This window comes from Vidua chalybeata, chromosome 2 (assembly GCF_026979565.1).
Source record: "Vidua chalybeata isolate OUT-0048 chromosome 2, bVidCha1 merged haplotype, whole genome shotgun sequence".
Taxonomy (NCBI): domain Eukaryota; kingdom Metazoa; phylum Chordata; class Aves; order Passeriformes; family Viduidae; genus Vidua; species Vidua chalybeata.
Window position 1 is genome coordinate 34,793,008 of NC_071531.1, and position 27,170 is coordinate 34,820,177.

A 27,170-nucleotide genomic window follows, 5' to 3' on the forward strand; every position below is an offset into this window, starting at 1 on the left:
CCGGGGCGGTGCCGCCCTTGCCGCCACGGGCGCAGCTGCGGCGGTCCTGGGCGCGGCTGTCGGGCAGCGTGTGGTGTGTGTCTGTGAGTTGTGAGGCGGGCAGCCATGCGGCGCTGGAGGCTCCTTCTCTTGCCGGTGCTCCTCGCCCTCCTGGTCTCCGTCAGAGGTGAGGAGGGGTGGGAGTTGAGGAGCGGTCCTGCCGCGGCTCGGGAAGGCAGCGCTCGGCCCCCGCCCCAGGGGCTCGGGGCAGGGGAGCGCTGCCGCTCGCACGGAGCCGGGGCAGCAGTGCGGGTCTGCGAAGCAGTCCCGGGAGGGAGCCGGGCGGGTCCCTGGCTGGCCGTGTCTCATAGACCGGGGAAACAGCGCTCTTCCCCTCCAGGCTTTTTTTTTTTTTTCCCTCTCTTCTTTCTTTTCATTTAACTCGCTGGAAAGGTATTCCTGAGCTTTCTGCCCGCCTTCCGCACTGGAAACTGACTAAGCAGCCAGTTATCACCTGCGGTGAATACATGGTCCTCGCCCCAGTAGGGAGGGCCCTTGGGTGCAGGGTGGTCCTCGAAGGGGGTTTCGGGTGCTGGGGAGCTCGGCTGGAGCGCAGCTTCCATTTTAGGAAAGAAAGTGGAGTCACGGCAGTCCCAGGGCATCGGATAGTTAGTCACCAGAAAGTCTGCCGTCACACAATAGCCTTTAAAAAATAATTATGGCAAAACGGCACGGTGAAGCACACTGGTATGTTTTCTGAGAAGCTTCTCGTTGCTTCAGTATGTATCAGGGACAATTTTCCTGAACCCTGATGAAAAAAGTCTGCATGTAATAGCACTCTGGTATTTGGTAAAAATAAACATTTGGGGGTGGAGAAAGTAGTAAAGCCCCCCCCCCCCCCCCCCAATACGAAGGTTTTTTTCCAGGCAGAGGACTGCTGAAGTGGAATATGCAGTCCAAACTGTTGTTTCCCATTCATACGACTTGTTTTTAAGACATTTCTTCCTTCTTTTACTATGTTAATAAGCATACTTGTTACTGTGCCTAGGTTTGCTTTTTTTTCAGGTACTTCATAAAAGCAACACATTAAGTCTTAAATATCTATCTCTTCACTGTAAAAGAGAAGGAAAAATGCATGTTTTTAACGTTGATTGGAAGCTGTAGATAGTGCACACGTGATGCCAGATAAGCAGTTTGACAGCAAGGCTGCTTGAATTCAGTTCTGCTGTGGCCCTATTGTGGTCTTGATTTGCAGGTTGGAAAAAAGTACAATTTTATAAAAACCACCTCTAAAACTGATGGATGACTCAGGCTACATTTATCATCTTACTACTTGTGTGGAAAATTTCCTCCTCTACTTCTGCAAGCAGTCCCCATGGTCGTGGACAGCAGGATCTTTGCTGTGATGCTCTTAACACGTGGAAGTATTTGGGGCCACTGAGAAACAGTGTCTTCCTATACTTCGCCAAGAAGGGTGGAGATGAAAAGAGATGTCTGGATTGTGCTTTACTGTAGGGAAGGTGCACAACTGTCTCTAAGGGTTTTGTTTTGAATTTTGAGGAAAATTATACTACTACTAAAAGCAATCTAAAAGATTGCTTTAGAAAGCTAGTGAATTTATATGAGTATTGGTTAATGTCAATAATGCAAACTGAGTAGATAGGTTATAATTAGTTTGGACACTTTTTCCTTACAAAATATGTAAGAATTTGAGAACTGCAGAGAATGTCAGCCTGGAGAGGGTGGGGCCCTCCAGGGGAATTTCAGATTTGTGCTTATGCCATCTTAAATGACAAAATCAAAACCTGAATTACATGCTTTTGAAAAACTTAATTTCACTGTTGGTGGGCTGTCTGTAGTCTGAATTTACAGAACTGCTATACAAAGTTAAGGATCGTGCTTTATCAGCAGTTCAGCTGTCATGCAACTCTGTGGAGTTGACTATTTTCACTGGGGGACTGCCTGCTTTCATGATTCAAGCAGAAGAATCTGTGCTCTGGACTGATAACTTCTTACGGGATCATCCATTTTAGGCACAGGAACGTTGTTAGTGTTAAATCAATATTCAACATATCAACAAGGATTTGAATGTATTATTAAGCAAGGGTCAACTGTGTTATTTGAGCTTGCTTAGAGAAATAGCTTACACTTTTAACCTCAAAGCTGATGTTCAAGTGTTGTCTCCTGTGCCAAGTATGAACTCTGCCAATCTGGCAAAGCTGGAATTTAGATACTGTTGGGGCTGTATCCATCAGAAGGTTAAATGTGAGTTTTTATTTCACCAGTTTCTGTAGGCAGTCTGACAGCTTGCCCCTGCTGAGGACCGGGATCTCTGTTTCTCTTCCTTTTTTTTTTTGTCTGGTGCCCATCGAGGCCTGCGCTGAGATCATTCAGCTTGGTAAATCAGCAGATGACTAATGTGCATTGGGTTTGCTCTGCGGAGTGTTTGATGGGAGTTCCTGCCAGCACAAGGGAGTGGCAGGGCCTAGCATGGGAGAGTGGAAATGAGGTGGGGACAGGGAGGAAAGGGCAAGAGGCTTCCTGCTGTGGCTGGCTGTGAGGCGAGACCAACTTAGCCATCTTACACCTGCTAAATCATAAGGGTAGCCCTGTGTCTAATTTGAGGCATGTGGTTTTAAAAATAAAATGAAAAAAAAAAAAAAGCATTAGGCAGCATGACTTCTGTACAATGTGTATTAGGACCACAGCACATGAAGAATCAAACAAAAAAAAAGCCTTGCATGGTACTCCACACATGAACTTGATGATCTTAGAGGTCGAAACCAAGCTCAGTGATTCTCTGTGATTCTGTGCATGATGAGCAGCAAGAAACAGCTGCATTCAGACACAAGGCTCAAAAGTCTCCCATATTCTACTGTAGAAAGATCAAAGCATGAAAAGCTGTCTGCTTACTGTGGACCTGGAGTTTGGACTGGGATATATGTTTTAAATATCTGTTACAAGAATTGGGTAGAGCTTGTTGATTGAAGCACAATTGCTAAAAGGACACTCAGACGTGAGCAAAATACAGGCTGGAAAATTATGTACCCATGTTGTAAGATCAGTAGCCTGGGGTGAAGTGCAGGTGGAGATCCCTTCTTTCTAAGACCTCTGTAATTAGAGGGCCCTGAGCAAGGGAAGGAAACACTTGTGCTCCTGACTTCTTGCTGAGGCAAGTTAGTGTTAAAAGAGATGACTAGTTGGGTGGAAGATGGTGAAATGATCCTGTCTGTAATCCAGCAGATGGAGCTTCCAGCTGGGACAGGGAGATGCTGTAGGGACTCCTGGAGACTGAGCTCTGCTTTGTGGGCTCTGGAGTTGTTTGCCTTTTAAATTGGATTTTAAAAACCTAAACAAAACCAATAATAAGCCAACAAGCCCCATAGTTTTCATTGGAGAAATTTCAGTAGCAGTGCTAGAATGCATACATGGCAGCATGAACTTTAAAAATGCAGCACTTATTTCTCCATCTATTTTCTCTAATGTGAAATGGCTAATAATTTTATGTGGTGTTACATAAAATGGCCACTGCACTGTTATATCAAAATTGTCACTGCAACAGTCCATAAGCTTTCCTTAAGCTGTAGCTGTTAGTTACAGTGATTTAACTTGGCAAGAGCTAAGTGTGACTCAGCCTACTGCCATCTAGCCAAGACCAATTTCAATATTTTCCTGATGTTACTCTGGTTCATATGATTGGGTCGCCTGTGCTTGAGACTCTTGCCTGCTTTAACTCTTGCTGTCTTGAACTTCCCACTGAAATGACCTTGCATTTCATCAGGTGCCAGCTGTGTTAGAAAATGTAGCGATAGTAGTAGTCATTGGTTAAGATCATTTTGACAGGAGCATTCCAATTTTTTGTAGCCTTCTGCAAACTGCTTTTGCATGCTCTGGCACAGGAACCTGCTCTTCGGAGTCTAGTAAAAATGTTTTGAGAGAAAGTTATGAGCAAAACAGTCTCAACTCATGGGACTTTTACTTAAATTAGCTTTCTGTCAGTTAAAGGCAAACTTCTAACCATGAGTTTGAGAATACAGAGAAAAAAAATTGATCCATCAAACCCTAAAGGCTCTCCCTCTTCCCTACTTTAATTTTAAGCCCAAACAACCCTATCCACTCTATGTCAGGTTCCCTGATTTTCACTGCAGGTTGTGTTCAGCCCATCTTCTGCTCCTTTGCTGGGGTAACATGCAGAGCCAGAAGGTTGTAATTAGTTTAATGGTGTCTTTCTGCTGCTCCTTCATGCTTCATGCTGATCTTCCTCTGCTCCTCTTTGCTTTTCAGTGTCCCACTCTCTATGAGGATCACTTATGGTCCCTCAGGCCTGTCACTGTTCTATTGTGAGTCGCCACACTCCCTTAGGGGTGTCTTTGCCACAGTACCTCCAGGAGGTCTCCTGTTGGCATGGAACCTCTACTGCCCAGAGCACATCTACAGCCACATGTTCCTCTCCAGTCTCCCTCTGAGTCTCTCAAACCACGTGTTCCTGTGTCTCCTGTCCCTGTTGACTCTTCATGTCTGCTCCAGCAGGAATACTCTGTGCTTCTGAGACCAGTAGAAGGTTTGGTGTTGTTGGAGTTTGGGAACTTTCCTATTGCTTCTTTCTCTCATGGAATTTTTTCATCTGTCACTAAGAAACCATGACTGATACTTAGGAGAGTCGAAAGAAGTTTCCACAGGAAGGGTGTAGCTGGCCACTCTCTTAGCTGGGGGATTTCTCTTGGAGGGGCAGAGATACCATGAGAATTGGGCTGGGGGAAAAGGGGGCTAGGGTGGCTCCTAGCTCTCTTGCTCTCTCGACTTTGGAGGAGGATGGTGGAGCTGCTGTTTGGTGGGGGAATTCGCTGCCAGAGCCCAGCCCTGCCCCGTTTTCTTATGCCATGGGTGAGCCTTTGCTCATGAGAGCAGCCATTGAACTGGGGCCTTATTGGCACCCTGCCTCACTGCAAAGGACCCTTGCCATCTGCTTGGGTGCCTCAGGGGGAAAAAACTGATACCCCAACCCTCTGTCCCCTTTCCTGGAGGGTGAGTCTCCCTGGCTGCATGCGGCAGCTGCTGTGGAGGAGCCCGGCTGCCGCTGCCCAGCCCTGCTGCTTTCTGCTGCTGCCTCAGGCTTCTCCACTGCACTCTAACTCACAGCCCCTGCCTGCTGGGACACCCCATGGCCCCTGCAACAGCTGCTGATTAACACAACTCCAGTCCTTGAGCCATTTATGGACTACATTAGTGATCATTCAGGAGGCTGTGTATATGTATTCTCAGGGCTACTGGGGCTCCCAAGCGTGTTCTAAGGCTGACAGAGGCCATTACTTCTGCAAATTCATGGCAGCCTCTTCAGCATATAACTTGTCATATGCTGGGGCATTTTTTAGCCTGAGGAGTTCAGCCTTCATGTTTATTTGCTGGCTTCAGATTAATCAGTTCAGGTTGGGGAAGGACAAAGATTACATGGTGCCCATTACTTCGTACTGTTTTGAAGGTTTGTCCTTCAATCAGTATATCAGCAATACTGTGGAAAAATTCTCCAGACATGTTGCCTTGAACCTTTGTGGATGGTGCCACAGAAGATGGTAGGACTGCATTTCTACCCCTTGTAACAGGGGTAGTGGATATACTGCATACCATTCCTGGTGAAGGTGGACCCAAAGCTAGTGTTTGAAAGGTTGCTTGATATCATACAAGGTAGTTTTAGTTTATTTTTCATTTAAAAAAAAATATTTTCTATATGTTTATAAATTCTAGTCTGGGAAAGATTTCCCAGCTTGGTGCAAAAAATCTGTTGCTCCTTCCACAGTTACAATTCTTACCTGTTGAAAATAAATGCATGATAGTCATCACAAATTCCTTTTAAACTGGTTTAGTCTCTACATTTGATGTGACTGTGATGCCCAGAACAATAAGATCCAGAAGATTTTTTTACAAAGAATTCCAAATGTCATAAGGCACATTCCTGTGAAAGTCCAAGAACTTAGGTCTTTGTGCTGTAAGGCCTGTTTACAGTAGTGTTTCTAAATACAGAACAAGTTTTTTAAATGTAGAACAGTGCCTTTAAAATATATAGTTGACATGTCAAATGCAGGAGTAATTCAAATGTGTTTTGGGAAAAAGATAATTTTGAAAGAAAGCATTTACATTTTAAGTCAGGTCTGATCACACAACATCATTGGCTGCATAACAAATGCATTTGGTTTACTCCGTGCACAGTCACTTGTGAAGTGTCCACATGCTATAAACATCTAAAAATGGCATCCTTAACAGTACTTGTAAAAGGAAGGCCTCTTGACTGGAGCAATGGTTAGTTAAATGCAGATGTTAATTCTGCTCTACTTTTCTTGTAGCTTGCTTCCTGTAAAACTCCCACTGGATCTCTTCTTGCTCCCAAATGTTTCACAGGAAATGGTATCCATTTCTTGATGTGAGTAAAGTATCCACAAAGCTCATTCTACTCTGAGCCCAAGAGTTTTAATCATGGTTTAATCACTGGTTAAAAGTTAAACTCAATATAAAGTTAATCTTTCCATGAAATAAAAGTTCTTTTTGATTAAACACCCATCAATTTAATTGGCAAAAATCTGATTTTAATTATCAAACTGTCTTTACATGCTTTTTTTGCTTAACCACAGAAAAATGTTGTATATTTTCTGTTTGTGAAGAAATCTAACATTCTGAGGATAACATAAAATGAAAATTTTTGAAACTCTGATATTTCCAGGAAAACAAATTCAAGCAATGCTGGTAGGATTACTGTTTTTTATAACTGACACAAAAATATTACACTCTAAACCTTCTGTTTCTGGAAAAAGTGTAGTTAGTGTTTAGACTTATATTTTATTTTGTTCTCTGTGATTTGGAGGAGAATGTGAAGAGGAAAGGGACTAGTGGTGATAGTGGCAGTAGTAGAAGTGAGATGTGAATAAAAAGTGAGGCTGTTGTGTTGGGTAGTATACAGTGTTTATTAGAGCTGATGCAATTGTTGGACAAACCAGACAGCTCTAGAGTCACACAAGTCCTTGTTAAATTTAGAAACAAGAAATTTCCGGATACACTTTGGGGAGGGGCTTGGAGAAGCCTATGCAGAGAGCTTTTGGACAAGGCTGTCTTTTTCTACATTTTATATCATTATATTTCAGTCTGCTGATTCTTCCCTCATGTCCAGCTACCCTACCCATACTTGTCAGTATTTTTTCTCTTCAACACCAGAAATGCCTTCCTGCCTAGTCTGTGATTCTCATTCCATCTTGGATGCCAGGCTTCTTGCAATTGGATCCCAAATTCAGTAGTTACTTCACCATCTATTCCCTGCTCTCTCCTTTTCTAAATGTTGCAAATGGTTATTGAGACATCTCGTCTCAGAGCTGTTGCTGTTTGTCTTAGCCAGCAAGTTTGCAATCTGATTTACAATGTTCTTTTCCACTGTTCTCACAAAAAATTGCAACTTTCCTTTTTTCTAATTTGGCCTTCTGGCTTTTCTTTGTATACTAAGCAGAGATGTGCACCTTTCTTTTCCCCAAAATTCAGGCAAGACTTGTGATTCTGCAGCTTGTGGCATAGTGAGCTGACAGCTCCTCTGCATCCAGATTTCTCCGTCTCTTTCTCCTTCCCCTTCCCTGTTGCTTCTACTCTTATCCCTTGGACATTGCCATTGTATCTTTGTCACTGGCTCCATTGCCAGTCCTATATCCTGGGCAAGCTCCTTTAGTTTGCAGTTCTTACCTGTTCTGCATCCATTCCCATTGCTTTCCTTTGTTCTAGGAAATTATTAAATTTCTAATAAATGAGTAAATTTATAGTGCATACTGAAGTCTGGCATGTGTAATGGCAGCCTGCAAGTAATTAACACTGGAACATAAAATCTAATTTGGTTTTAGGAGGTGATACAGAATCAAAGTGAAGATTATGAAAATAATTCTTAGAGTGGCCATGGAAAATTCTTGTTAAAGGTTTTGTCTAAATATAACAGTAGTACTTTCACAAGATGCATTTGAACTGGAAGTGCTTACAGTTCCACTATGAATGCATTCCAGCTGTTTTTCTGGGCTCATGAACACACTGAAACTACTAAGAACATAACCTTGGTACAAAAGGGAAAACTTGGTGTTTTTCCTCAAGTACTGAAGGATAGGAAGTTAAAAGGAAACTCTCTCAACCTTCTTTTAAATAAGAAGCAAATTTACATAATCTTTCTGGCTTGTCATGTATTTGTGCCAACTCCTATGATTCAAATCATTGCAAACACTGTACTGAGTCTGGTTTTTTCAACCCACACCTTCCCCACAGGAAACCCTCATCATAAAACCCAGTCTTCCTCTTTCTTTTAGCACAAGAGGTTGTAGCTCGTTTCAAGTACACAGATTGAAAAGCCTGAAGAGTCTTTTTAGCCATAACTGAACAAGCCACAATTAAAATGAAGAGTCTGGAAAAACAAAGTCAATTTTACTGTTCAGTTTTTGTTTCTGGTTAGATTACAGATTTTGTTTGGACTTTACTATTAGTATACAAACTGTATTGAATTGCTAAGAATTGTGGTGAGGAAGGTAAAAGAAACAAGCTGTGAAATTGTCATCTTACAAGTATCAGCAGACATAGGAATTCTGCTTACTGTGAATCTTCATTTCAGTGTGCTGCTATAAAAATAACAGTGTTGATCTGGCTCTGTAAGCATTGCAAATGTATATTTCAAATAAATTTTAAAGAAGGAATTTATAAATGAAGATCCAAGTTCCATTAATTTGTTCAACATAAATTATAATTATAAATTAGCTTTTAAAATTATAATTTTTCATAATAAATTAACTTTAAAATTATAATTTAACTTTTACTAATTATAATTTAACTTTTTTTTTTCTTTAATCAGAGTGAGGATTATTTACCAGTCCAGCAGTTGAGGTTTTAGGACCAATGCCTATGCCAATTATTATCCAATGTCTGCCAGATTACAAATTTTGGGTTCTTAGTACTTCCTCATTTCTTGTGCTAAAACTTTACCGTATTTCATCTAATGCTGATTGCCCTAATCTTTTGGTCCCTGAATCTTGCTGCTAAGCTTTCTTTTTTTCCTCTGTGCCCTCCACCAACCAGGATTACTCTTTCTTCCATTCCTTCCTGCCCCAATCCAAGAGTCCAGCAGAGATGCAGAGTGTGAGGATGCAGACCAAACAAAATGCTGATGTTTCCTGACTGTTTTTTATGGAGTAAAACTTTTAATCTATCATCTTACACACTTATTACTTATAAAGTGTTTTATTGATTTGGGATGAGCAGAAAAAGCACACAGCCCTTGAAGTCATGCCCCAGGCATCACACAATCGCCCTGAATACACTTCTCCCATTCTCTGCACTAGACTGGGCAGGGTACTGAGCTGTGGAAATGAATGTAGAGGTTTGATTGCTTGTGATGTGGCCACTGCTTTGAGGTACATGCTTCAGGCCAAGAGGCTTCATGGATGTCAGTCAGAAAGATTCTTGTCAAGAACTGCTGAAGCTGTTGCTAGATGTAAGAGCAGAAAACTTCAAGGAGTAATGAGAGTCTTCATCTCTGGAAGAGGGGAGAGGTGCTGACATACTGGCTTTGAACTTTGGAGGATGTTACGAAAATTTGCAGACCCTTGTGTACTGAGGAGGAGAGCTAGGGTGCAAAATACAGAATTACAAGAGTAAATATCTTTGTGCATGAGGTACCGTAGCCAGATTGGGCTATCCTGAATGACCCATCTGTGGTTTTACAGAGGGCTCTTGTAGCTTTCAAATGTTGAATATAACACAATTTGACTAGTCCCTGACACCCACGGTACTGAATACTAATGATGGTAAAACTTTGGAAAGCACGTGTATTTCTTACTGCTTTGCAACTAATCTAGACGGTCTTGGAATCTGATTGACTTTATTTAATTATCTGTGATGCCAGCCAATACTGGGAGGGTTTCTAAGAGGTGTTAGAGGGGTTAGGATGCTGACATTTTGGTTGCCCAGGCATATATTTTATTATCTCTAAGCTTCTAGGAAATGAATCAGTATTTACAGGGCCAAGCTGTCCTTTGGTCTCTTTTCTTTAGCATGATCAATACTGAAGTGTCCAGTAAAATTCCACTACCACATTGCATTGTAATGTAAAATGTGAACTAATATACATTAACAAAGTTAATATACTTTCATGCTACAAAAACTGATTGATATAATAGTTAGAGAAGGGAAGTTACATAACAAGAATAAATGTGAGCCTTGTGGTCAGAATGCATCTGGTTATGGAAGTTTAGTGTATGTGAGTAGTAGCTGCAAGACTTGTCAGCTTTGTGAAAGCTTAAAGTCCTGTCTGTTGAACAGCTTAAACTTTGAAGCTCTAGACTGTGAGCAACATGTAATTAAAGAATTTTGGTATCTTAGGCTTATAAAAAATGAACTACTGACATTTCTTATGCAAAGACAGAACTTCAAAAGTGTCTGAATGCAAAGCAGGTGCACAGTGCCTTCTTGATCTTAGTGAAATTTGAGAACAGGTTTTCCTAAGACTGCTTCAGAGCTCCTGACCCAACCCCATGACCACAGGGGCAATGGTGGAGATCAGAGAGGTTCTTGGCCCATTGTGAGCCTCCCTAGAGGAACGAAGATTACACTGAGACCTGGGAAGAGGGGCAGGGGTACTCCTTGCCTGCTCTAGGGGTTGAAGGACAGGGCTGGCTTTGCTCTGTTGATGCAAGAGAAGGCAGTGGCAGCAGTGGCTCTGGGACTGGCCTTGATGACATCAAGTAACTTCATGTTTCGTGCACAGAGTGACCTCAGCGTGGTTTAGGGTTGCTGTGAGGAAGGTGCTATGAACTGCTGCACACGGATGCAGACAAGCCCATGTTCTGTCTGCCAGTTGTATGTTGCTTTAGTCCCTGAATTGACACAAAAGGCAACTTAGTAATAATTAAAATGCTCACTAATTTTAGTAATGCATTTGTGTTTGGTAAGGGCAAGTACATAGGTGAAATAGCAATAAGCATAGTATATGACACTTGCAGTCTTCAGTTGTGGTCAGGCCCTCCTGAAATTACAGGTAAGAAAAAAAAATGAACAAAAAAATCAAATAAATGCATCCAATGATCTCTGATTGCTTGCCATGTGGAATCAGTACCTTTGTTACATTTTGCAAAACACTTTTCCTCTCCTTCTACTTCCCCTTCCAGTGCCCCCAAAACTTGTCATTTCTTGGTGGAAGTGTCATGCTTCCATCACCCAAATGTTCTTCCAGCAGCTCTTGTTAGTGTAGCTTAGGTTTCTGCTTACAAACATCAGGAGACAGAGTAATGTATTTCAGTTCTCATTTATAAAAAGAGTTGCAGACAGAGTGACTTACTTTATTTTTAGTTCTATGAGTTTGCAACACGAGGAGTATAGCCCAGTGGCTAGGATTATTGGCCCATGTCACAGAATCATAGGCTGTTGAAGCTGGGGCCCTTTTAGTCCTACCTTCTGCTTCAGAAGGGTCAGCCACTGCAGGTTGCCCAGGACTGTGGTCAGCTGTGTTTTACTTACTTTGAAAGGTGTGGAGGTGGTACTTCTCTGCCTTCTGCAGTGGAATGTGAATATGACTAATCTAATAGTGTAGCAGGAAGTATCTGAGAGCAGTGACTGGTCTTTGCAAAGGTCTTTGCACTCTTACTTGCTTACCTGGATCTCTTGAATACCCTCTAGTTCTTCAAAGCCTATGTTTGCTTCTTTTCTTTTACCTATTGTTTTCCCACCAGCTAAGACAAACTATGTTGGTTACTAGAGATGGCCTGGTGAAGATCTGTGTGGGAAATTCAGGATTCCTGAACAACTGACCAGTATGATTAAGCAGAAGCTGCTTATTGTTTACATTATGCAGTTATTTATACATTCTAACTCTACTGCCTATGCTGATCACGCATTTCTTACTGGTGCCTTTGATTGTCCATGTGTTTTGCATGCATTTCTCAGAATATGTGATTGGTTACAGCCCAGGTGGCTCACAGCTCTCTGATATCTCCTTCTTACGGTCTTGGAATTCTGTTTCTCAGCTTCTTCTTTCTTATTTTAGCACAGTTTATGTCTTAGTAACCTTGATGAATTCCAGAGAACCCTGAGAAAATTCTGATAAGAACAGTTACAAGTGAAATGGCTGGTGCACACTGTAGACTAAGTGGTTTGGATACATTGCTACAGATCTGTCTCTTGAGATGCAGGTACTTGAGATACAGATGTGAAAGGAAAATAGTGCAGACACTTCTGAAGTATTCTTGAATCTGCTCATGCCCCTAGGAGCAAGAAATACCTGCTGTATTGTTCTTCATATGCAATACAAGATCTGCTTTATTTGTAAATATCTTTGTTTAGACTAAGCAAATGCTCGTAAGCTTAGTTTCTCTGGGTGTTTCTTAAATCTGCAGGGAGTCCAGCATATTCTTGCTGACTTTTTCTTCTTGGACCCTGATAGTACCTTGTTCTAGTTCTGTAGCTTTATCTGTTGTTTTCTAATTACTTTTTTTCCTGGAAGCAGCTGAATCATACTCAGCTTCTCTACTTTTAGATTAAGTCACTGAATTTCTACTTTAGTAGGAGCCACCCATACTGAAAATGGAGTGAGTACATTTATAAAAGCAACTGCTTTAAATACATAGGAAGGTTTGTTATAAACAGTGGAGAAATGCCTTTTTTTGCTGGGAAAGCTGACTTCCAGCACCTTAGAGGGCAGATATTTTAATGAATTCCATGAGCTAAGTTTTGACATTTTTTGCTACCTTATGTCGAAAAAGTAATGTATATGAGAAACCTGATAATCGTGCTGCATGCTTGGAAAGCAAATTTTGCTTTCAGAATAATAATTCCAGTCAATAAAGTATGATTGTTTTTCTTTTATTGATGCTCAATTTTATTTATTTCTCCGTCAAAGCATTTTTTACGTGAGATTGGCAGTCAGCAATCTGATCATAAATTATTTCTCTATGAAGCTCATGTGCAAAATTACTTAAAATAACAGTGTCACTGAAAGCACACCCTTTTACAAAGGTTTCCTCCTCTTGAGGGAAACTGCTGCAGCTGAAGCCATTCTGAGTTTCTGGACTGAGTTTTATGCTGTCAATGGGAAACTCTTCATTTAGCCTCTTTTCTTCTCCAGGTAAAATTTCAGCTGCATTAAAGCATAAAGCTGAGTGTATGTGCTTGTTTTTCCATCTGCCTGGAAAGAAACAGGCATGAAATAAACATGTGTAACATGTTTGTGAAATATGCACAAACCAGTGTAATGTTCATTGTGTTAGTGCTATACTTTAGTACTAAATATGGTGTTACCAGTTGGTGATGGTCCCTCCTCTGGGTGCTTCTCTGGTAGAGTGTTTTGAGGAGTGTACGTTTTCAACAAATTCCTCTGCCTGCCCTCTTGGAGTTAGACTGCCAAATTCTGATCATGTCCTGTCCTAGGCATATATCCCAGAGGATTGTAGCCTGAGAGATGTATGTGCTTGAGAACACAAGCAAACTATAATTCAGGTTTGAGGAACTGCTATGCATATGCCTGTTAACATTTCTTATGAGTGCTTTGACCTTTTTTTGCCTGTCGGTATGGAGGTTTCTTGGTGTAGTCTAATAAAAGGAGTAACTTCAGAAGTAACTGGCATTTGTGTCTTAGCACCTGCTAACTTTACAGAGGTTTGTAAAATTATATTGCAGATTGATGTAGACGTCAGATAAATGACCTGCAAATATTTTGCATTCTGTAGTTTCTTGTGATCTAACACAGCTTGTGGTCTCCATTTGAAATAAGGAATACCAAGTAAAATATCTTCTTGCTTTCTATTCAAGATCTATACCTACTTATTTTATCTAGGAGATTTTAAATGTGCTTTGCTCGTGCACCACAATAAAGCCATCAATCACCTCTGTTTCCATGAAAGGGCTTGTCAGAGACCATGTAGGTCTGTCTCCTTACTTGGCTATGGGCAAGGTGGTCTTAGTTCAAGTGTTACAGTATGGGAATCACTTCTTAGACTTCAGATTTCAGTTTCTGCGGTAGCAGTTTAGTTGGCCAGAGTGCGCATTTTTTTAATTCCATTCCAGTTGCTTCTCTATTACAAAAAAAAAAAAAAAAAGTATCTGACTATTACTAATGCAGTTACCTGAGAAGAAAAAGGAAAGGGATTTCAATTTTTACCTCAGTTACAGCAAAAGATGTCACCAGGTTATATAAGCATCCATCATTCCTGATGTTAGACTCATGTCTTGTCTTAACTTGGTCTGTCATATAGGTAAAAGGTGCATTCTGCTTCTAGTTTGATTTTGATGTTTGTTTTTATTCCTCTCTTTCAGACTTTGCAGTAGCTGGTTCTGATGCCTCTTTGGTGATTACATTCTTAGAGGAAAAGCCAGACATATAGTGCTTTATGCAAATATCTTCTGAATTAAGGTAGTTTCTGTTCGGAAATAACAACTGCTCTGGCTGGCTTGATCCTCAGTAGGTAGAAAAAGTCATCCAGCTTCTATGGGGCTGAAGCAGTATATTTAAATGTATTTTTCTTGAATAGCTGATAGCTACTTTCAGGCATTTTTCTTATTCCATGCTTCAGTGAAAGTAGGGATGTTGAAAAATTAGAAACACCCCAAACAGTTGTTTTAGCTGTCCACTTATTTTACAAGCCTCTGCTGCTGAGATCACACCAGTACATTTGTGGTGTGAAATCAGTTTGTGTCATGTATGTCTTGAGCTGGTGTGTTTGCATTTCGCTGGGTAAGCAGCAGTAGCTCTAGCAGCTGATTTGATACAGCAAGAAACAATATTCTTTTTCCTAAGGACTGAAAATAGAATCTAATTTCCCTGTTGTGGAGACCCCCTGGTGGTGCCAGCTGCATTTAGCTGTGTTTTAGGAAGTTGAAAAACTACTCAAGATCGTATGTGCTAATAACTTAACCACCTCCATACTGCTAACCCTAGGTAGAGGGAAAGAGTTTGGGTTAGGTTAAGGGTTAGGGGGAATGGGTTAGGGTTAAACCCATGAAAATTAATTTTTAATGTCAAGATATTAACTCCATTACATAATAGCTTTCATAATGGCCTTTGTGCTCCAAGGCTTTTCTTCACACTTGAATCTTGTATCTTCTCATGCATTGAAGCTGTTCTCCAGCTTATTTTTGTTCAGTGGAAAGAAGGGTAGGAAAGAATATGCTGTGGATGGTACTAAGGAAACATGCAGTAGCAGTGGCAAGAATAAAGTGCATTAATGGCTACAGGAATGTATGTTCCAAGCCTTCAGGTCATGTCTATAGAGCCAATTTTTAGTGTGATTCCTTTTTTTCTGAAAAGATGTATAGATAGTGACCTGGAGAAATAGAGAAGAATGTCTGTCTTCAACCCTGACTCAAAATATTCTTCTAGATTGACTCAGGAAGCAGAAAGTATACCTCAAGATCGATCACAGACGTGTTTATGACTTTATTAAATGTTGTGTTTGAATAAGAAAAAACAGTGTCCTTATTGTTTCTTTTATATTCTACAGGCCAAGATGACTTCTCCTTAGGAGATGCACTTTTGGAAGGTAGGCAGGAAAATTGTGGCTGCTCTTTTGACTTGTTGATTTCTAAGTATTATTGCCTGGCCAAGCATGACAACTTTGCCACATATGGTTTGTTTAAACCTCAGTGAAACAATTCAGCCATGTGTTTGTCAAGATGCTGACCACATAGAACTCAAATTTGTCTTTTGAAGGCTTAAAGATTTCTCTTTGAGGTGAAATTGATTTATAGATTTATTGCTGTATAGATTTGATCTTGTGCATTTTGATGTATAGATATGTACTTAGATTTGTCCTCTGTCCTTCATGTAGCTTCATGTGTTAAATAGTATTTAATTTTTTTTTCTCTAACCATACCTGACAGAAAGTACAAAGAAGCCTCTTGTAACTCAGAAGACACCATCACATACAGGTGAGATCTAATTGACTTGTAATACCTTTTACTGTAAAATTAAGTGTAGTATACCTACCAATTTGAGATCCTGAATTTTTCAATTTAGTGGCACACAGAGTTGTGGTATTTCTATAAAAGAAAGCAGCTCCCTAACAACAAAAAGATTTCTTCATTTTGGAATCTGCTCTCAGAAATGTGTTTTGTGATTTCACAAGCTTAAAACCCTGTGAAAATGCCTTCCCTTGACTTTCAGTCTACATGTTTGGAGCTTGCTCACTTTGAGCAGGCCCTTGACAGGTCCCATCATCTCCAAAAGCAGCAAGTCGCTTGGCAGGTAATGCCTGGTAACTTTGTAGGGCTTTTCTGCGAGTCACTGATGAGTGAGCATGTCTTTACTTTGTGGAGAAAATGTTGTGAGGTCCATTTTGTTTAAAAAGTAGTCTTAAGAGTAGTTTTTGCATTACATTTAAAACTTCCCTTCTTTCTTTGTAGATGATTTAGACCTGTCCGATGCTTTTGATTATGGTAAGTATCATATTTTCCTTGATACTGCTCAAATGTACCTGGTGCAATGTCTGTCCATCCTTTATGACCTAAGTATAATAAGGCGCTGAGTTGATTAAGGTAGCGGACTGTCAATAAAAATACTTTCAGTCTAGTTATGTTTGTTAACCTTACGGTTTTGAATCAACAAAACTGTAGGAGTTTCATTAATTTCTTAGCCAGCTTCTACTTGTTTTGTTGCTGTTTTTTCACTAGATGGCACTAATTCCATAAACTATTACTTATGGAAGTAAATGTTAATTCCAAAGTAATCTCTCCCATTTCAGGAAGTATTTTTAGTAGCACAAAGAAACATTATTCTGTTATAAATAATTTGAAGGAAAGTACACTTTCTAATGTGAGGGTTGTGACAAAACTGTACAGAGATAATTTCTAAGATCTCTTATTTTCTACTTTGTGGCAAGCCAAATGAAATGTCATTGTGGGGACCTAGTCTAGTTCTATTCTCTGTACTTTGTCTATTTTTCAAGTGAGGTACCAGGCTTTGTATTTGGTTAAAACCTGGTAATTTTAAAAGAGAAAACAGCCAAGTAATCTATACCTGGTAGAAAAATTTAAAGAAACTCAGCCTTTGAAATCAGATGTGCAAACTAAAATGCTGAATAAGACTTAATGAGTTTTTCTGTGTATGTTCGATCCTAGCAAGGATCTGACGTGCTGGTTAATGTAGAGGGAAAGCCCTTATTGGCATTAAAACAGAGTATTTAGCTAAGATAACCAAAGAAATACAGCATTAGCTAACGAAAGGAAAACGACATGGGGAAGTTTTGATATAATATTTTAGGTCAGATCATCTTTCAAGGTTACTCCATGCTCTGCTTTTGGTTTCTTCACACTAGTAATTTTTCTCAATTTATTCTCTTATTTTTCTACAGGTGATCCCAAGCCACATCCTCCTGCAAATCCTAGTGACACTGGTAAGACTGATCTAACAGGAATTTCTGAACAGTAAAAGAGTATTTGTTAATCTCTCCTAGTCCCTTTGAACATTACTGTATTGTAGTCTGGTTTTGTTATCTTAACTTTTTTTTTTTTTTTTTTTTCCCTAAATCTCTCTTCTGTGATTAGATAACCCCAAGCAAGATCAACCTAAAGGCTCTGGTAAGGCTTCTAGCACAAACTCCTGGTTTTACTGTCTCAGTTACACTTCTAATAATTGATCCTTGTTAATTGCCTGCTGTGTATGTCAGGTGTGGCATACATCAAACACTGAAGATTGAGAAAAAGTTGTCTTGCAAATAAGCTTTGCACTAGTCTTGAAATTCCATAACAAACCCGTTGAGTCACTTTCACTTAAAATTAGGGTGATGTGGGGAAGAGGCAGGATAGGACAGTGTGTGTGTGTGCTTGGGGCAAAGCTGTTCTTGGCTGCCTGTGGCAAAGCAACCATGTATTGAATTGAGTTCTTTCTTCTTTACAAACTCAATCCCTTCTAGTCATGCTCAAAAGTAAGTAGCAACTGCCTATGATCTTTATTCTTAAAGGATCTAAATTAAAGGGAAAGCTCCAAGTTAAAGGGTCGCTTCTTTTTTTTTTTTATTTTATTTAAAGGCCCCATTAAGAAATAAAACTATTTGTGTTTGAAAAATAGGTTTAAAATACATGTCCTTTCCTGCCTGTTCTGCTTTAGAGGTCCTCTCTATCTTTGCCTAACCCAGAACAAAAGAGATTCAGAAGGATGCAGGTGTGATGATGCCATTATTCACAGACATGGTGGTAAAGAGCCCTGGAATGCAAGCCTCAGTTCTTGTTCTTTCACCTGATTTGCAGGAGAGACTTGAATTTGATTCTTGCATGCCTCAGTACAGTGCTTTTGGCACCCAACTAAAACATCCTCTGATGCAATACTTTTAGTTTTTCTGCCTGAAAAACTGATTTGCATTGTGTAAACTAAATATTCATTTGGCAGCAGAGGGAAGGAGGAGAAGGTGCCATGAGGGAGACAGGAAGGCTCCATGAGGTAGGGTTCATTGGAAATGGAGAGGGACTACTTCAGTGTTCTGCAGTAAATCAGACAAGGGAAATTACATTTGGACTGTTTGGGACTTAGAGACCCAACTCTGAAGAGTCATTCACAGTTGCAGCCTTGAAAGTAAATGGTCCTCTTCTGTCCACATTGTTTCTTTGCTGTCACAGGACAGTGAGATTTGGGCTATTAGAGTTAAGCAGCTTATAGGGCTCCTTGCTTGATTAACCTGATAGTGTCCAAGAGCAGGTAGTACTGCACAGACTTCTCTCAGTTGTTCAAGAAGTCCAGAGAAAGGAGTGCTGCTGTCAAACTCTGTAGTGCTGAGCTGAAGGGATGTGACATCGTGAGGGCTTTTAGAAGGTTAAATGTTCGGACTCTGGTACTGAGCCTAAAACCACCACAAATTCAGTTGAATGGTCTTGAGAAAATTTCCATGTTATTATATACCTTGGTGTGTCTTATTCACTGAACTTAAAATGTGGTAATGTTATTTGCATTACTTTATAGACAAATTTGATGATTCAGATCTATTGGATGGCAGTTCCCCAAGAGGAGGAAGCGATGGCAGTGGCAGCAATGGTAAGATAGCAGGTTGTGCTTCCTATTGTTTCTGTGCCTACCTGAGCTTTTGATTAAAGCTTGCTCACAAGCTGGTTAGACATGCTCTAAATTGTAATGTGTTTGGTTCTGGTATCTGAAACTTAAGAGCACACTTTCAAGTTCAAAAGTAACACGTTCTGTCTCTGTCAAAAAAAAGCCCCACATATTTAAGGGGCTGGTCTAGAGCAAAAGTTTTCAGTGATTTTTTACTCGTATGCTAAGAAAGATGGCTTCTAAAACTGAAATGTGAATGCAGTACTTACTTCAAAATTCACCATGAATAAAGTTTTTAAGGTCATCCAAGTGCTATTTTGGATCTTTCATGACATACTCTTAGTTACTTTTAGTTCTTGTAGGTAGGAAGCCTAGGAGTGGGCCAGAAGAGGGTCCACCTTATGTTCTCAAAGATTTCCTTTGTCCCACAGGATGAACTGATATTTACACTTCCAAGTGATCCTTAGTCTTCTACTTCTTTAGTGGTGGTAGTGAGGCAGGTTAGGAGGTGAGAAGTTGTGGATGCTCCATCCCTGGAAGTGTTCAAACCAGGCTGGATGGAGCTCTGAGCAACCCGGTTTAGTGGAAGGTGTCCCTACCCATGGCAGGGGGTTTGAAGCTCAGTGATACCTAAGGTCCCTTCACCACCATATGATTCTATACTCTGAGCAGTATAAAACCATTTCCTAGCTTGCCAAACTTTTTTTGGTAATTTGCTATGTCTAATTAGTGCGTTACTGCAATTTCACTATTTCCAGATCAGAATTAGTTTTAAGTATCTTGGTGGGGTTTGGGATGTGCTAATGGTTACTGACTTCTCTGGAGAGTTGTCCTGGGTGGAGACTACTGATGCCACTTTTTTGGGTAGCTTCCTCCTTCCAAGGTTCCTTTGGGGCAGTACTTCAAAATTGGAAGGGGCAAGAAACATCTGTGGAGACTTGTGTGGTGGTTTCATCTGCACAAGTTCCTGCCTCAGTGGTGCGAGTTGCACAGTGACTATTAAATAGAGTTAGTATTTATAGAATTTCTGGCTTGCTTGTGAAGAGAATTGCAAAGGTATTTAGCAGATGAGGCTGGGATTTTAGGAAAAGATCATTGGTTCCGTGGAGATATAGCTGAATGTTACTCTGAAATTATATGTGTTCTCTGTGGTGGTGCATAGGCTCATTAAATCAGATTTCGCAAACTTTATTAGCTGATCACTCAAGGCTGGAGTTGGCACCACACTGAGCCATGCTTTGAAAACAGAAAGTTTCAGTGCAGTTTAGCACTGTATGATTATAATAGATGGGTTTTAATTTTGCATAATTAATTGACAAAATGTTCTTCAATTATGATATGAGTGTTCTTTAGACATATAAAATGTAAACTCTCCATTCACTTTTACAGAACGGAAGGGTCCAACTCCAAAAACTGGCCAAGACGAGGAGGGTAAATGCATGAATGTGTGTGTATGATGGTGTTTAGATGTATGAGGTTCGTTTTCTTGGGGGTTCTGTTTGCTAATCTTCTGCTAGAATGGTCACTACTGGGAGTGGGTTACAATTAAAAAGCTTTTGTGCAATCTGGAACTCTTACTTTTAAGCTTTGCTTCCATAGTCCTTTAATGTTTCTATGTTACAAATTATTCCTAAGTGTTAAGGTTTCAGAGATGCTGGTGCAGTGATTGCATGCATACAAAGTAGATATGGCTATGAAAGAGTTGCTTTTTTAATTACTGCAACTTAAAATAAGCATGCTTAAGTTCTTTAACAGTGGGTATTGCTAAGAAATCAATGGTTATAAAATGAAAGGATTCACTTTTCATTGTGCACAGAGTTGATTATTGTAATTTCATGTAATTTCAGTTTAATGTTTTTTTTGGAAGTGTTCACAGTGTTTACTTTGAGACAATACTTTGTTGTGGCTTTCAGTTCTGAAAAATGTTTATAAACATCTCTGTTTTTTTCAGCTTCTCAGGGAGCAATAGCTGGAATTATAAGTGCCGTGGGTGCTACAGTAGTTGCATCGGTAGCTAGTTTCATTGCTTACCAGAAGAAGAAACTCTGTTTCAAGCAAAGCGGTAAGAGTTCCAAATCAGTTTTGTTTCCTACTGTCTAAAGAGAAGTATTTTTGTATTTATATGTGGACTATAAATTGATCCTTTGCATAAGGTAGTTGTAATAACCCAGTGAATTTAGGTTCACAGGGAATAACCTTTCCTACTAGTCATCTAAGACTGATGAATTCCTTGCCCAAAAACTTACTTTTCTGACTAAAAATAAGCAGGAAAGACTGCAAAAAATACTTCTTAAGGAGAATCAAGTAAAGGTCGGGATTAGAGATTTTTAATGCTGAAAAATACTTTGTAGTTTCTAATTTTGTAAATTTTGCCTTTGTGTCTTCACAAGATGCTTGCCTACTTACTAGTTTTATGACAACTTAGTCCAATATTCCTCCCCAAATTATTCTTCTGCAGTTACCTATTGCTTGCTTCCTTTCCACCTAAATAAGATATAACTTGCATCAGAGAGCTTTGAGAGTACTGTGGATGATAGGATGATTGGTTTTGTCTATTTCAGTCTTTCTGACTGCTTAGTGAAGGGATAGAGAATCATTCAGCCAGGCACTGCTGTTTTGTAATTCGGGAAGTTTGGAAACCAAAAAACATCTCTAGCTTGTATGTTAAAATTAATGTGCAGACAAAACAGGGCAACTCAAGTACTATCAGTAGTCTATTTTTTTCACTGCTATTTCTTCTCTCAAATTATCTCCATTTATCAAGAGCCTCAAATATAAGAAAATTTAAATGCTAAATATCTGGGTTTTTTCCCAGCAGATGAAGAGAATGTGAATATGGATAGCCACAGAGGAGCACAATCTGAGCCACCTGGTAAGACAAGAATCTAGACGGAAGATCAGCTCTTCACTGGGGATCCTATTAAATGCACTTTATTGACATCTAACATACTGGAGAAAATTAATTGTGCTGTTTCGTTAAAAAAAAATAACAATTTTGCAGAATATGAGCTAACGGTGTGCTTAGATAGCCAAGAAGGCCAGTAGTGATATTACTGTCAGCAATACTGTGGCCACCAGGACCAGTGCTGTGATTGTCCCCTTCTACTTGACTCTGGTGAGGCCACACCTCAAGCGCTGTGTCCAGTTCTGGGCCCCTCACTCCAAGAAAGACATTGAGGTGCTGTAGCATGTCCAGAGAAGGGTAATTGATCTAGGGAAGAGTCTGTAGTGTTACGAGGAGTGACTGGGGGAGTTGGAGATGTTTAGCCTGGAGAAAAGACGACTTGGGTCATCTTTTCACTCTCTACAACCACCTGAAAGGAGCTTGTAGCCAGGTGTGTCAGTCACTTCTCCTAAGTAACAAGTGTTAGGACAAGAAGAAATGGCCTCAGACTTTGCCAGATGAGGTTTAGATGGGATATTTGGAAAAATTTATTCATTAAGAGGTTTTTCAAGCATTGGAACAGGCTGCTCAGAAGCTCCTCGGGAAAGCAGAGGAGTTGTCATTCGTGGAGGAATTTAGAAGATATATAGACATGGCACATAGGGACATCGTTTAGTGGTGGACTTGGCAGTCCTAGGGTAAGAGTTAAAATGGGTGATCTAAAATCATTTCCAACATAAATGGTTCTGTGAGTCTATGATTTTACCATCTCAACAAAGTTAGAACTGAATCAAGCATTCAGTTCTGACAATATCGCCACTTCTCTTGAGTTTTTTATTGAACAGATTGGTTTATTGCCTTGAGAATGCATTGAAATGGAGCGTAGAGAAAGTGAAGAATTGAATTTTCTCTGCAAAAATATAATTAAAGGCAATTGTGAAAACACAGGCCTGCTTTGTCAGTGTGATGAATAACTGTAGTTGGAAGTTTATTAATGTATATTTTTTCTGATTAGAATCTGAAATGTTTTCTAATTATAAACTGATACAGAACACTGCAAGAATGTGTATTAAAAAATTTGTGAGATGTTGATAGAGATGAAACTACACTGGAGGCAAAGAGGGCTGAACTCACTAGAATGTTGTAATTAAAGCGTTCTCTGTTGTGAGTAGAGAATATTCTTATATGAAAGAACCATCACATAATTAATCTTTCTACAAAGGTGAGAGCTGTGGAAGGATCTCTTTTAAAGCAACAAACACTGAGAACCTCACCTTCCATGTATGGTTGTGTAGGAGATTTGGCTGATGGAGCAGATGATAAGCTCCAGGAATCCATGGATAGAGCTGGAGGAAGTGGTATAGGTGAAAACTTGGCCTTTTAACCTTTGTGACTGGTCAACAAAGGAAGAAGCACTGTAACCTCATGCTGAAGTTCATTGGTTTTGAAGTACTGAGTATTAAAATCTCAAAGCAGTATATATTTGCAGTATGTTCTTCTGTGAGTTTAATCTTAAAACTGCAGAACTATTTCTGGGTTTTTTTATACTTCAATAATTATGCCTTATTTCTCTCAGGTATTTAATCTGTTACAAACTTATATCTGGTTCATTATCTTCTTTATAAACACTTTAAGCTATTAAATATATAAAACTCTCAAGTACAAAACATTTTCTTATGATTGGCTGTAAGGACTGAAGAGACTCAGTTATCCTCAATTCAGCAGAGCATTAGGGGGAAGCAAGTAGTATCATTCAAAGTCCTCTACCAAAGGCAGTTAAAATATGAGCTGTAGCTGGGTTATGCTAAATTTCTGGCCAAGATTCACCACAACTCAAAAGTGAAATCCATCAGATGATGCATACTTTATTTTAACCAGTAAAGTCACACTTGGGATGTTATCAGATATGCTTACTTCTACCTACATATTGATGTCATATTATGTCCCAGATTTCATACCTCTGTTAAATTTTGCAGACAAGCATGATCATGTATTGAGCTCAGAGACTAGGCAGCCATGGTCAGCATGGTGCTGCTCCTGATCTTACTTCTGGGACTCAGCAGATGTTAGGTCTGCTTCTGGTAATAGATACACCTACATGGCTTCCAGTTAGAAACAGTCTCTCATTAAGCCAGGTCAAATGGCATAGCAGAATAGGTCTGTGTTGTTAAAATTTTATGTAAACCTATCTTTGACTTCCTGAACTTAGGAGCTTACTTTCAGTAGCTTACTTTTTGTATGAGCAGCCTGTTTGCATCTGCAAGAACTGCAAGCCTGAACTGAGTGCTGGGTTACACTGCAAGTGTAAGTAGCTTCCGTGTATGTAGTAGGATGTGGTTATTTGAGTGAGAAATCTGGAGTGTAATACCCCTTGCTATGCAGCCTATCGGCTTCACAGAATCAAGCCTCTGCTTTCTTAAATTTTATCACACAGTGTCAAACATCTGCTGGAAGTTGTTGACTGCATAAACTGTTACATAGTAATGTATAACTTACATTGTATGCAAAGGGCATTGTATGTTAAGTGCATAGTGCACTATGCTTAGTGCAGTAATCTTGAATTGTTTTTCACTTTTCAGTTCAGCGCACACTTCTGGAGAACTAAATTAAAGAAAGAGTGCTGAAGAACAGATCTTTGGAACTGGATAAGCAACCTGCATTTTGCCAAAAAAAAAAAAAAAAAAAAAAAAAAAAAGAAACAAAAAAAGCATAACAAACAGCAGAGCCCGAAGTTTCATAAGAAAACAGCTCTTGTTTGAAACACCTCTGAGACTATGACTTAGACCTGAGTACTTCTGTATGGTTAGCCCTGTGAAGCGTTGTTGCACACCAATACATGGCCTTAACGACAGGAGTGTAGAAGTATGTTGTGCCTTTACGTTCTTTCCTTGACTCCTCTGACAAATAGGTGTGTCTCAAGTGCATTCAGTGTTTAACTTTTCCTTACCTCTTCAAAACCAATTGCAATTATGGTTTTTGTTATGTTATTGCTGTCAGGCAATATAAACATTTTTTTAAATAACCTGGACTCAGTGAGTGGACCAACCAACCAACCAACTTGGTATATGTTGTGGGCACCTGAAAGCAAACAGCTCACTGTGTATGGATGGTGGATCTGGGTGTGGGTGCTGCTGATCCAATCTGTGTAGCTGCCTGGGCCAGCTGCCATGGAAGAGATGCTTGTGCTTGAGCATTCAGGAGACAAAAATTCTGGTTTGTTTTTAGATTTTTTTTCATTGCATCTGTCTGGTACAGATTGAGAAAACCCAAAGTTAATGCACACCTAGTTTTCATCCTTTCTGGCTCTTCCTGCTTAGCAAGTACTGAGCTGGTCAGTTGTGGAAAAGCCTGTTTTGCAGATCAGAAACATAATTGGACTTTGTATTTCTGGTGACATTGATGTTTGACATCATCTAAACAGTTGTGGATGAAGTACTTGGGAGTGGGGATTAACATCTTCAGACTTCCATAGCCAAAAGCTTAAGTGACAATAGTGTTGAATTCAGAAGGTTTATCATACATGTGTAAGGGACAGAAATAGTACCACAGTTCCAAACTGCAAACAGCAAGACTGACCAGAACAAGCCAACCTCCTTCCGCAGGCATCCACTGAACAGTAGAAATAGCAAACACGTGAGAAGCGCTTTTGGACTTGAGAAGGATTCCCCCTAGGGTGATCACCTGTGGTTGCATCTTCCTCTGAAAGCACTTGTGACTCATGCTGTGGCTCTTGAAAGCTACAGGAAGGTTTAAAGGACCTGTGGAAACATGGAAAGCTACAACTCATAACAGCTAAAGGACTAAATCTGGAATAATAGCTAGTTCTGTCAGGAAGGAATGGTCTGACCAGTTTTGTTGGTTTTCATTCTAGTTGCTTTAAATTTTCATGCAGTTTACTATATGTGTCTTATTAATGGGCTTCAGCCACCTGACAAAGTTCTACAGTAAGATGACATTTCATGGAACATCTTAGAATTTAGAAATTAATGAATTTGGATTTTAAACCTGTAAATATGTCTGTACATTCAAATACAAATTTATGCCAAGGATAATTCATTTAAGAATTTCTTGTACATGTTTCTTAGCTTGCAACAAGGCTTTACACAAATTTTAGTATTTTCTTATGGAATTAATTTGTAAGTCTCTTTTTGCCCCATGTCTGCTTTTAGTATAAAAGTGCTAAAGCCTTTAAGTGTGTTTGAGAGTGCAAAAGTGACTCTTACATAAACATTTGATTTATGTAAATACAAAGAAAAGAAATGTACTTGCCTACATGAATAAACAGATATATCTATGCCAAGTGTAGAGTAAATAAAAATAACTCATTGTTTGTTAGGGATAAAATGGCAGGAGGAACTCAAACTAGCTTTTAGCTAACCAAGACTCTTGAATCCTTTTTCAGCTTTTGTGAGCCTAAAATTACTTAGTAAGACCTATCAACATTGTGATTTTTCTAAAAATAAATTTTAAAAAAAGGTTTATGTGTTTTTCTTCTCGGTAGCTCGAAAAATAAAAAACTTGGTGCTCACTCACCTAGGGAAAGATCCTTTAAATAGTTTGCCTACCTGATCCATCAGCAGCTCAGATTTCTTTCATACAGACGTTTTAATCATTTTGGAATGAAGTTGGCCAGAAGCAGCAAAGCTTTGAGCTGCTTACAGGAGATGCTTACCTATGTGTGACATCCGTCTGTGTGAAGGACAGGAGGAAGAAAAATATTTGGTTACCCAGGATCTAGTGAAAAGATGCACTTAGATGTCTTAAGTATGGGCAAACTTAATCCTCATCTAATTATCATCAGATCCTGGAGCAGTAGACACTTTTGCAGGACCATGTGTTGTCTTACCTTCTGATGAATGAATGAGAAGGCAAAGCAAGACTTGCCAAATTTACTGGTTTTTCCAAGTTACTGATTTGTCCAGTTATGGTTTCACAGTCTGATGTTGTGGAAGAAAGAAGAAAGACTGGCTGCTGCCACCTGGATATAAAAGGTTAAACAGAATATTTGAATTTTCAATCTGTTCTTTTGGAGAAGGTGCCAGTTTATGGGATAAAACATAGCGGTTCACTCGCAGTTATGGGGTATTAATTGTTTCGTTGCTATTTGCCTCACTATCCACAGAAACCTTGATCTTGTTTCTTTCTTGTTCAACTGCCATTACATTACAGAGCTAAATATTCTAATTCATTATTTCTCCCACACATTGGGACAGGAAACATTATCAGTTAACCATTATTCACCACTCTACTGAAGTAGTTCTGAAGTCAAGTCCCACAGATTGA

General features: G+C 39.7%; 1 protein-coding gene across 2 annotated transcripts; it reads left to right on the forward strand.

Annotated features, from left to right (window-relative positions):
- On the forward strand, window positions 1-26,366 carry CD99 (CD99 molecule (Xg blood group)). Of its 2 annotated transcripts, none has more exons than XM_053936175.1 (11): window positions 1-166; window positions 15,468-15,506; window positions 15,847-15,894; window positions 16,369-16,401; window positions 17,316-17,357; window positions 17,509-17,541; window positions 18,917-18,988; window positions 20,393-20,434; window positions 20,955-21,065; window positions 21,819-21,875; window positions 24,467-26,366. In XM_053936175.1, exons 1-11 carry the CDS (start codon window positions 106-108, stop codon window positions 24,490-24,492), a joined length of 564 nt encoding a protein of 187 aa, XP_053792150.1. In that variant the 5' UTR covers window positions 1-105; the 3' UTR covers window positions 24,493-26,366. The 2 variants fall into 2 exon arrangements, with proteins under 2 accessions (XP_053792150.1, XP_053792152.1); XM_053936177.1 differs by having other exon boundaries at window positions 5-166; window positions 21,822-21,875.
- Window positions 26,367-27,170: the final 804 nt, after the last annotated feature.